The following is an 11,443-nucleotide window of genomic DNA, read 5'->3' on the forward strand; positions in this document are numbered from 1 at the left end:
ACCCACACACATCTGAAGCTATTTAACGTGTTGTACCGCAAGGTGGAACTGCCTGCACACTGCTCAGGACGTCCAACTCAGTCCCCCGGGATCAGCCAGCAGAAGATGGGTGGTTGGGGAGCTGTTGGCAAATACCTTTCAGCAGCAGGAAGGCGATCAGCTGGAATTTCAGACTGTAACACTGCTCCATTTGTTTGATTGTGACCTCATATTGCTCAACCCTTAGCAATTAATTACAAGGGCCTGGCTACAAGCCTCCAACTGCCCCAGCAGGATCCAGCACATCTTTATGGTTTGTGCCTCGTTTCAATGTATATGGCTTCAGAGAGATAGTTTGGTCTAGATTACAGAACAGTTTTGCTCCTTTTTAATCACAAGCAGGGTGTTGTGACTCAATAGGGATTCAGGTCACCTATTTCCAGATGACTGACAGTAGGAATGAGGTGAAAGTGCTGCACAGGAAGGGCTCCCTGCCTTACAGTTGCTCAGAATTACAGCCCGTTATGCACAGTAAAGAGCAGTCGAAAGCTCAGAGAGTAGAACAGTTACAGAAATAAAAGAGTCTAAATGAAAAATAAAGTGAAGAAATAAGATTGAATCTTTGTGTCTTATCAGTTACAATCTTGATGGGTACTTCTCAGCCCATCTGTCACAGAATCACTTGCAACAGAGCTAAGTGAGCAGGGGCCAGGAGGGCACGGTGCTCCCCAGCAGCTGGAACAGCCCAAGAGCCATCCCAAAAAACAAAGCTGCTCAGAGAAGCCCAGAGCCAAGCGAGCTTTGCAGCAGCATGGTTATGCTCCTTCAGTACAGGTGAAAACAGAACTTGAGTGGACAGAGCTTTGAGATTGCAGAGGAGATAATAGGCAAAGAATATGCTGATGAAAGCCTGTGCAAAGATTTCAGCAGTGCGATGGGGAGCTGACACCCAGGCAGCAATGGGCAGCCACGTGCATGGATCCAAGAGACAACAGCATCTCAAGGTCAAGGAGGAGATCCCAGTTACAGCAAAGGTACACAGACCGTTACGGCCGCAAAGAAACAAGGGTTATGTTTGCTCTGTTTCTTAACTCAGAGTTAGCCCCCCAAAAGAGGTTCAGCTCCACGAACCATAGAGAGCCTCTGCTGTCTCTATGCAGCAGTGATGAATTGCAGCAGGGCAGAGCTGCCCGGCCCGCAGCAGCAGAGAAGATCCAGACAGCACTTCAGGTCAGGGTCAGCAGGAAAACAACCACATGAGCACAAATGCTACGATCACACAGCCTTCAGCTACATCACATGTATATCTCCAGATAAAAAGTAGAGAACAGTTCCGGTTCAACGACCCTCATTTCCATTAAGCACATACTTCAGTTCTATAAATCTACACAAATATCTTCAGGACAACTTAGGAAATAGTAAAAAGAGCTCAGCTGCTCCAGAGGCAGATGTAATTTAGCAGCAGAATGTCCCTTTATGCAGTAGGACAAGGAAGCCCGTAAAGTGTTATTCACATGGTTATCACTTTACTGCTCAAGCAAAGTGAGGTATGCGAATTGCTCTGTGCAACCAGCTCAAACAAGCATTTCTCTGGAAGGCTCACCGCTCTGGCATCCTGTGTTTGTCAAAGGGCTTCAAGATAACAGCAGGAATTTAAAAAAACCCCACTGATGACGTTAGCAAATTCCACCTCAGAAGGCATGGATGGATGTACGGCTGCCTGCTCTGCCTGTGCTGAAGGCCGCCCCTGCAGCGGGAGGCAGCGATGTTGGGAGTGCTGCAGAGGGCTTTATCTCAGTGAGAACTCTCAGGTTCAGAAGGAGCCATAACAAGGCTCGTTTTCCCTTCAAGCTGCAGCCCAAAACAATCAGTTGCCACAAGGACTTTTGGCCAACCGACACCAGTAAAGCTGGCGGACAGCGTGGCATTACAAGGCAGGAGGGTTGCACCCACATCCCACGCACTGCGGTGTGGCACAGAAAGAAAAGGTGCAAGGTACCTGAGCCACAGAGTGATTCACTATTCACTACCCATGTGATTTATGCTTAACTTGGCCTCCAAACATTGCGTTTTTATCCTGACCCTTAAATGCTTTTCTTGAATGTGACTTCACAGTGCTTAGCCCACATGTCTGAGTGTCATTATTGGCTAAGGACAGGGAAGGAAAAAAGAATGCTTTTATTAATAGAACTCTCTGGGAAACAGGAAGTTTATTCAATCTTCCCTAAAGGATGACACAAGGCGGAGGTTTTCCAGCCAGCTCTCCAAGGGCTGCTCTCACGAATGAAACTGGAGTTCTGAACTCTGCATCCTCATTCTTCACAGATGCTAATTGTCACACTGCTGAAGGGGACCCTGCAATACCACCAGTGCCCCGCCAGCTCCCTTTATCCAACCAGCTGCTTCCTGCACAGCTCAACAGTGAGCAGAAGAAGCAAAGGGCTGAGGAACAATCCCAATGGCTGAGGGCTCGCAGCAGCAGCACAGCCATCCACAGTGCTTCCCCCCTGCACACAGCAGATCCAGACGCTGCAGAACGCTTCCTCTCTGCTGCTCCTGCAACATGGCAAGCAGAGCAGCTCTGCTGGAAAGCAAGAAAGCATTTTGTTTCACAGAGCATCCTGGAAAGCATCAGGCTGTGTTGGATAACAGGCTCAGAATGAAGAGGGAATGCCAGCTGAGATGGGTGGGCATCAGCACAGGATGTTCTAGCAGGTGAGAGCCTGCTGCCAGAGCTAAGGGATCGGGCACCCGTGGGTGGCAGCGGGTCAGCATCTCACATGGCACACAGAGGTGATTGATGGGGCGCAGTCAGGTTCCGTTACCAAAGTGCACACTGTAGAAAATCACCATGGCACTGATGTTATTTTTAGAAGCAGCACAACAGAACCACTCACACGAGGCTCACACTGCCAGAGCGTTCCCAAGGAAGATGCCAACCAGAACGCACTATTAGAAAGTAAGGCTTTGGAGAGTCAAAGTTAGAAAGGCAGCAGCGACTTCGGGATGGATGGATGCATACAAAGGGGCTGAAACGGGGCACTCTCTCCCGGTTCTGGGAGCAGTGACAGCTGTCATTTGGGTCAGCTCTCAGGGACTCAGAAATCCCCTCCACCCCCCCGCAGGAAGGATGTGCTGTGCAGTGCCAAACCCCGGCTGCAGCCACGTGTACTGACTGCTGCCGTCCCGCAGCACTCGGCTTTTGCACGGCCCTGCACCCAAGGCAGAGCAACAAGCTGTACACGAGGGCAGGCACAGCGCTGACTCATACGGCTCTAAACGGTTACAACGCCACGGAGCCCCGAAGCCCGGCACCCTCTGCGCGCAGCACCGCACGGCACCAACGCTCCCAGCCCTCCCCGGGTGAGGCAGAACGCACCGCAGAACCCGCGGTGCCGATCGCCCTCCGCCCTCAGAAGCCCCAGCCGAGGCCCGGGGGCAGCGTAAGCAGCCCGCCGCGTTCGGCGTAATCAGCCCCGGCGCCGCCGCTCACCAGCAGGTCCAGCTCGGTGCGGTGCAGCCCGAGGCGGCCCAGCCCCACGGCCAGGTCGTGGATGCAGAGCGCGCCGTCGCGGTTCACGTCCAGCTTCTGGAACAGGGCGCGGAGCCGCCGGTCCTGCTCGGAGGCCTCGCACACCGCCCTTCCGCAGGGGCCGCCGCCACTCCCTTCAGCGCCGGGACCGGGCGCGGCGGCGGCCCGCGGGGAGCCGCAGGGGCACAGCACGCCGCTCACCACCGGGGAGGCCAACGATCGCCGCGCCCCCGGCATGCTCCCGCCGGCCGCCCGCTCCTCACGCCCGCCGCCGGCAAATGGCGACGTTTCCGCCGCCGGCACCGCGAGGAACCGACGCTGATCGCTTCCGCCTTCGCGCCACACGGCGCCGCCGCCACGTGACGCCCCCCGCCGGCCAATGGGAGCGGCCCCCGCCGGCCAACGCGCCGCCGCCCACAGCCCGGCCTCCACGCGCACGAGGGGAGTGGGCGGTGTGACGTCAGACAGACGCCTTCCCCTCCACCAATCGGAACGCAGCGCCGCCGCGGCCGGATGAGGGCGGTACAAGATCTTAGAGCGGGATGCCATTGGTTAAACGCTGAGGCGTAATCGAGGGTAAAGGGGCAACCGCTCCAATCAGGTTGGGAGGCAGGGTCTTATTCGGATCTTGATGGACGTCGCATGCATCCAGTAGCTTCCAGAGGAGGGTGAGTTCTGCGTTGATGGACGGGAGAAGTACCCAATGGAATTAAAGCGGGGAAACTGGGCGGGCGGGCCCAGTCTCTCGCCGGACTCACGCAGGCCCAGTGGCCCAAGGCGAGCGGTGAGGCGGGGCCGTGTCTAGCTCCCCTCGATGGGCAGCGCGACTGGCCAATGACAGTGCAGCGCTCCTCACGGGGGGCGAGAATTTCAGCTGACAGGCAGGCGGGCGGCCCAATCAGGCGAGGAAGAAAAGGGGGCTGATTCTGGAAGCCATTACGCCAGTGTCGCAGGGTGGAGGCCGTTGAGCGGGGCTTGCTGGGTGGCTGCGGTACGCAATTTGCGTACCGTTGGCGGTGCCAAGGGGGGGAGCGGGGAGGGAGCGACACCTCCGGGCCCTAAGGGGCCTCGGGCCCCCCCGCTCCTCCCCGGCCCGGGGTGAGCGGGCTCGGGGGGCCCTGCGGGAGGCCGGGCAGGGCCGAGGGGCGGCCGCGGGGCCCCCCAGGCCCTCAGGAGCCCTCTGAGTACCACCTCCCCCACTTCCCCTCAGGGCCATGGCGTCGCCCCCGGCTCCCCCGGCCAAGAAGAGGAAGATGAACTTCTCGGAGCGGGAGGTGGAGATCATCGTGGAGGAGCTGGAGCGCGGCAAGCACCTCCTCATCAACCACTTCAACGCGGGCGTGCCGCTGGCCGCCAAGGCCGCCGCCTGGCATGACATCCTGCGGCGCGTCAACGCCGTCGCCACCTGCCACCGCGAGCTGCCCGAGGTGAAGAAGAAGTGGTCCGACCTCAAGACTGAGGTGCGGCGCAAAGTGGCCCAAGTGCGCGCCGCCATGGAAGGGGGAGGCGAGAGCCAGAACGGCGGCGGTGCCGGGACGGAGGGCGAGGACCCCACGGGTGCCACAGCCGCCCCCGTCATCCTCACCCCCATGCAACAGCGCATCTGCAACCTGCTGGGAGAGGCCACCATCATCAGCCTGCCCAGCGGGGACTGCGGGGCGGCCGACGGGACCGAGATCCCCATCACCGCCTCCGCCACCACCGTCACGCTGACCCAGAGTGAGTGCTGCGCCCAGTGAAGATGCTGTGTTCTGGATTGGTGGCCCAGTGGGAGGCCTGGCACCCTCCTGTGATCCCTCTGCAGGGAGCTCCTGTCAAAACAAAGCGCCCATCTGTCCTGAAAACACATTTGTGCTGTAGGGGAGCATCTATGAGATGTGCGTGAAAGTCAATTTTGACAGCTGAGGCCAGCCTTAAAGCAAGGAAAGCAAGGAGCCTTTGGTCCCTTTCTCTAGGGAACTAAAGTACAAGGGAAGAATATGTCCGGGGCTGATTTCCTGATCTGCCCCAGACAGGCCATCTTGTTGATAAGTGTCATTCTAGGCCTCTTTGCCCTTACGTCAGTTGGTTAATGGTATCTAAACTAGAGGTTTTAACTAGGTAATGCTATCTAAACTAGAGGTTGGAAAGAGATTTTGTCTAGACAGATATGGCGCACCCTGCTCCTTTGGACCTTACACTGTACATCCGAGAAGGAAACTTAGATGAGGGTGGAGCAGACTTAAGTTATTTTGTGCATTCACTGTTTATTGTATGTTATCTCACAGAACAGGCAGTATTCCTGTTACATTCCTTGAATAGTCCTGTAGATAAAAACACCCATTTTGCAGCTACTCCTTACCCCCTTTCTGTCCTTTGTTCTCAGTTCCTGCAGAGACAACTTACCACAGTCTGGAGGACGGGGTCGTGGAGTACTGCACAACAGAAGCCCCCACCACAGTCACTGCCGAAGCACCCTTGGAGATGATGGCACATCAACACGAAGTATCTGCAAAACCCCAGGAGTTGAAAAGCCGCATTGCTCTGAACTCAGCCAAGCTCCTGCAGGAGCAGCGAGTGACCAACTTACACGTGAAGGAGATTGCCCAGCACCTGGAGCAGCAGAATGACTTGCTTCAGATGATCCGTCGCTCTCAGGAGGTGCAGGCATGCGCGCAGGAGCGCCAGGCTCAAGCCATGGAAGGAACACAGGCTGCACTGAGTGCCCTCATCCAGGTCCTCCGCCCCATGATTAAGGACTTCCGTCGATTTTTGCAGAGCAATACACCCAGTCCTTCAGTGACCGCTGACCCCAACCAGACTGGGCAGCAAGATGGCATTATCCAGTGAAAGAAACAGCAGTGGGACTTCTTTTGTGGAAAAAAACCTGCCCCTGCTGCCATTGGACACAGAGTAAGGGGATGCTGGCTCTTGTCAATGTGAAATGGCTCTCCTTGGAGTCTTGCTGAGCCTGAACAGCTTTCTTCTCTGCTAATCTTATGCTAATCTGCCTTTTCAGACCCATCATACAGAGCAGAAGCAGGAGATTTGATAAACAAGGAACCTAACATTGGTTGCTTTAGTTCCTCAAAACAATAGATATGTTAAAAAAAAAAAAAAGAGGGAGAGAAAAAAGACAATTATTTTTTTAACTGTTTGAAAAACTCTTCTGGGTATGACACGTCTTTCTTCCTCTGCCTTGATCTATAGCCTTTAACTGACTTCAAACACAGAGAGTCTTTCTATTAAGTCACAGTAGTGAAGCTGCCAAGGTACAGTTATCATAAGCTGTAGTGTCTGGTAGTGAATGCATTTCTGTCTCTTGCTGAAAGTGTTTACTGGAAACGTGGTATCAGAGGTGGTACAACCTTTCTCTGCACGGAGAGTTTGTGGATACTGCTCTTGGAGCGTGAAGTTCACCCGCACAGACTAGCACTAAGCCTACTGTATGCAGTTCAAATCCCACCCATATCCACCAAGGATATAAATGGGGTTAAAATAGTGTATTCACCTCATGTTCTATCTGTGTGCAGTCATGAAATTCAACTTTAAACTTAGCAGATGTGATGAAAACGTCATGCCTTGGTTACCAGATGCTGTCCTGGGATACGTATTGGAAGCAATTACCTGTCCCAGTATATTTAATACACAAGGACACATAAAAAATTAATTCAGGTAGGTTTACAGGCAAAACACCCCCTCTTGTCTCATAACGCACAGTTTGCCACCTCCATAATAGCTCAGTGTCTCCAAGTGGACCCGGTCTGGAGAGCTTCAGCCACACAGTGATTCCCAGCAGATGACATTTAGGAGTTTGGCAGCCATTGATTGGAGTGAGCAAGTTTTGGACTGTTAATTGGTTCTGGTGGTGGTGGTATTTGTTCTGTGCTGTTTAGGAGCCAGAAGCAAATACAGTTCTTCGTTAGTCTGCCAGCTGGCTTTGACTGGGGTTCTGAGAAATGGCTCTGAGGTTCACCTCACCTATTTTCTCACAGTTAAACAGGGTTAAGTAGCACTTGCAGCCCCTGATCTCCTTGAGGTGTTCAGGCTGCTGGGCTTTGTCCTCACTGAGACAGCTCCATTTCAAAGGATGGTAAATGTCATTCTTACAAACTTGGAGCAGCTTTGCAAACTTTTAGATGACAAGCTCCACTTGTAGATGCATGGAAGCTAACTTCAAAAAAAAAAAAAAAGAAAGAAAGTCTAAGTCTTTTCCCCATACCTTGCAATATCCTTCACATTTAATAGGCTTGTTGCTTGCCAGATACTGCTTTTGAAGCCAAACTTTCTCAGAGTTGATATTTTCTCGCTGGTTAAGTCTCCTTTTGGGCTGACAAGTGGTGAGCAAAGACTGAATTTGCACAATCACATGAAACCCTTGCATATTTTATGGCAGGATGCTGCTGGAGGACCCCCAGTTAGAGCAGTGGGTGAACATTCTGCTGCCTACCTCTGCCCTTCAGTAATCTCCTCTCCTCTGTGAGGCTGATGGGGGAGAAAAGAACAGCTTTAGAACTTCGGCCCTGGAAGGTTCTGACCCTTTGACACAGACATCTCGGTGCTGAGTCAGGGCAGCACCAGCTGCTCCTTCCCACCTTGTTGGGCATCCAGCCATGTGAGTAACGCTCTCCTGATTCTTTCTCTCAGACTTTATGGAGTCAAATCAATTGCTCAATTGAAAATTATTTTTAAAGCAGAAAACGATGTCATATATGTTGTTTTACCTCGTTTGTGTAATGATCTCTCCTTTAAAAATATGGTTTTTAATTAAAAAAAAAATACATTTTTGGTAAACGGTCTGTTTCAGTTCATCAGCGTGTTCCAGGACAAAAGTGAGGTGGTGAACACAAGTTGGCAACACAGAGGAGTTGGTCAGAAAAGGTCAAAGAAGACAGTAGGCAGCCACGTGTGTTGGTTTGTTCCTTGTTGATGAAATCTGTGGCCTTACATTGATATAATTGCCTTTTTTCCTTTCTATCTTTTTTTTCCAATACCAGCTTTTGCAGCTTTACCTTGGCCCACTGGTTGGTTCATTGCATCTGACAGATTACCGCAGCATGTTAACCTCCCAGCTGCTCAGAACACGCTCCAATAGCCCAAAATGATGGATGAAATACCAGCCTTGGGATTTAAATTGCCGTGTTCGTTTTTTGCAGTGACTAAGCACTTAAGCTCTGCTACTGTTTCTTAGGAGTAAACGCGTTGCCCTCAGAACCACCCATTTTTTCATGTGTTTTCAGGATAAATATAGAGCTTAGTCAAGCCAGTAGCATTCAGGAGCGAGTTCCACGTGCACATTTTTGTCTCATTAAAAAGATGTAGCAACATTTTAAATGCAGGATGAGTACTGTGATTAGGGGCTTGGTTGTTGCTCATGACGAGGTCATCAAACTTGGGGAGGAAGAGTGCAAATACGTCACTTAAAGTCAAAACCAGGAAGATCAGGTAAACAGGGCACTGACGTGCCTGGCATTTCACTGAGCAGGGAACTTGTGCCCAAAGCTGAACAAAAAGTAAGGAACAGCATCTCACAGGTGTTTATTTGTGCTCCTTTTACGGAGCTTCTTGTACCTAGAGATCTATATTCACCACCCAGAGCAGGAAGGAGCTGTGCAGGTATGTCCTGCCACAGGGCTCCTCACAGAGAGCATACTTCATACTTCTTGCTGCTGGAGAAAGAGGAGTTTGGTGGAGCACTTCTGGTGGGTCAGAAGATACCTCGAGGCAGTGGCTTTCTGCTTGTGGCACCACTAGGTGCTTCGGGAGCAAAAGTCTGGTTGTGAAGCTCAGGCAGTGAGCAGTGTGTGCAGCCCAGGCACAGCTTTCCAGGAGATGGCACTGCACAACGGGGCAAGGCACTGGGATCCTGAGCTGCAGTCTGCAGCACAGCACAGGGCATTGCAGAGACCATTGCAGGATGGTTCCAGAAGTCCTGCAGATCTTTTGTGCCCCACTTGCTCCTCACCGCTGGGTCATCTCAGGACTGGGAGCCTGGAGAGGAAGAAATTCAACAGGAGAGTGGAGGGATGTGGAGCACAGATGCTTGTGCTCACACACTGCTCCCAGAGCACAGCGCTGCTGGGCTCACAGCTCTCACTGCAATGCATTCACTGCAGAGACACATGAGCAGGCATCACAAGATACACATTAATTCCTTCATTATAAGCACTGGGGCAGGTTTTAGGAATTTTTACAAGGCCATACATAAATATGTCAGTATCCCACAAGTACAGCATGCTGAAATAGGTGCATCACAGTTCTGGAAGCTGGTCCCCACAGAGGCAGAATGATATAATCTGCATATTTGCCTAAATTACCTTGCCTCCTCCAACACGTTTTTCGTTTGTCAAGCCTGTTTTGGCAAAGCATTCTCTTGTTGGTTTATTGGTTTTGTTGTTGCCAACAGATACTGTCAACAGAAGTCTGGTCTGTTTAGTTATGAAAATCGAAGCATTTAATATCCTTTGTCTTTCTTGCAAGCACCTGACAAGAAGCTTCACGCAGACATCAGCACAGCTTCCAGGCTGTACTCTGGGAGTCAGCCCAAAGCCCAGCCGCCTGCAAACTGGGCTCATGAGCCCCTGGGTTGTGGAGATCCAGGCACAGGATGAGGCTTCACAAACACAAGCCTCAAGGCAACACGAGCTCCAGTCTGAGGATTCTGGAAGGGCAAAGCTGTTCCCATGCCACTGTCAGGCCTCCCAGAAACAAACGGAGAGCCCTGCTGCACATTCCCACGAAACATGGAGCAGATATGGAAACCAGTAAACACAGAAGAGCCAGGCAGCTGGGCTTTCAGGTCTGGCCACATGCCTCGGGAAAGGAATCCACCGACTCCAGATTCCTATGCTCCCTTTGTCTCCAGATAACAGGATCCCCAGCCCTGGCAGGTCAGAAACACACCAGACAGGTGTGTCCTTTGTAGGTGAACAGGAAACCAAGCTTGGCACAGAAAGCGAAACAGTTCCTGGGTTTATGGTGATAAGTTCAGTTAAATATGGAACTAGTGAAAAACACAAGCAGATGAAAGTCAAGCTGGCAGCTTGTTATTAAATTAAACCGGGAAGAGGCAAGCTTTCAATAACTCCATACTGCAGGAAAATCCTACAGGATGGGGAGCTGGGGTTTCCAGCAGCACACGGGGCTCATACCAGCACCCAGCCCTGCCAGGGGCCAGCACCCCCTACCCCACACTGGGCATGGCACTGGCCCACAGCCCCCAGCTGCAGTGCATTGCAGGCATTTGGCCATCACAGCGTGAAGAATGTAGCACGGAGCATTGTGTGATAGGCTTTTTTTGTTGTTTTTGGGGGTAGGATGGGATGACAGGACTAAAAGCTCATTACAGCTATTATGAGAGGTTACAGATCTAATAGAGGAAAGCCAATTATGTATTTACACTGTTGCAGCAATGGTGTATAATTTGGTTTTCAAACTTTAATCATTTGGCTGCCAAGACAAATGAATTAGTCTGATGATGTTTTCCAGCGGAAGATGCTAATGATGTAGATTACAGGTTCTGATGATTTGCTCGTGTATCTGGAATTCCTCTGGGATCAGAAAGAGAATCTGATGGCTCACCACATATGTTTTCCAGGGTCCATCTCACTTCACCTCTCTCAGTTCTGTCCCTTCTGAATTCATTTTATTTCATTTTCTCCCTGCCTGTTTATCTCAGTGCTCTAAGCTGGGAGGGAGGAAGCATGGAAAGCCATCCCTGCTCCTGCTTGCACCTTGGTCCCAAGGCAAGCAGAGCGCAGAGATCAGCCCCTCTCCAGTGACAGCAGAGGTGAGGCCCAGCACAAAACAGCCCAAACTGATAAATTATCTGAGGCTGTTAAGATAATGCCCTGAGACAGCAAAAGTTGAGGAAGTGGTAGCAGCACTGGGGAGAGGAACCAGGAAAGGTCAGGCAGAGCACAGGGTAAGGACGTGGCTGAGGTTCACAGAGCA

General features: G+C 51.9%; 2 protein-coding genes across 8 annotated transcripts in view; one reads left to right on the top strand and one right to left on the bottom strand.

The window, feature by feature from the left end:
* Nucleotides 1-4,094, bottom strand: part of SLC25A25 (solute carrier family 25 member 25) — a 25,248-nt gene extending 21,154 nt beyond the window's left edge. For both annotated transcript variants that reach the window (XM_004945812.3, XM_015279701.2), the window contains exon 1: nt 3,473-4,094. In XM_004945812.3, coding sequence (XP_004945869.2) covers nt 3,473-4,060 — 588 coding nt within the window. In that variant the 5' untranslated portion in view covers nt 4,061-4,094. The remainder of the gene's footprint in view (nt 1-3,472) is intronic.
* Nucleotides 4,095-4,457: 363 nt separating this feature from the next.
* NAIF1 (nuclear apoptosis inducing factor 1) lies at nt 4,458-8,824 on the top strand. Of its 6 annotated transcripts, none has more exons than XR_006931667.1 (4): nt 4,458-4,609; nt 4,722-5,230; nt 5,877-6,403; nt 7,887-8,284. XR_006931667.1 is itself a non-coding variant. In XM_025156077.3 (3 exons), exons 2-3 carry the CDS (start codon nt 4,726-4,728, stop codon nt 6,338-6,340), a joined length of 969 nt encoding a protein of 322 aa, XP_025011845.1. In that variant the 5' UTR covers nt 4,458-4,609; nt 4,722-4,725; the 3' UTR covers nt 6,341-8,284. The 6 variants fall into 6 exon arrangements, 3 of the variants coding, with proteins under 3 accessions (XP_025011845.1, XP_015134981.1, NP_001025863.2); XR_006931666.1 differs by lacking the exon at nt 4,458-4,609 and adding an exon at nt 8,488-8,824 and having other exon boundaries at nt 7,887-8,105; XR_003078046.3 differs by having other exon boundaries at nt 4,458-5,230; nt 5,877-7,165.
* The last annotated feature ends 2,619 nt before the right edge of the window (nt 8,825-11,443 follow it).

Source organism: Gallus gallus, chromosome 17 (assembly GCF_016699485.2).
Source record: "Gallus gallus isolate bGalGal1 chromosome 17, bGalGal1.mat.broiler.GRCg7b, whole genome shotgun sequence".
Classification (NCBI taxonomy): Eukaryota; Metazoa; Chordata; class Aves; order Galliformes; family Phasianidae; genus Gallus; species Gallus gallus.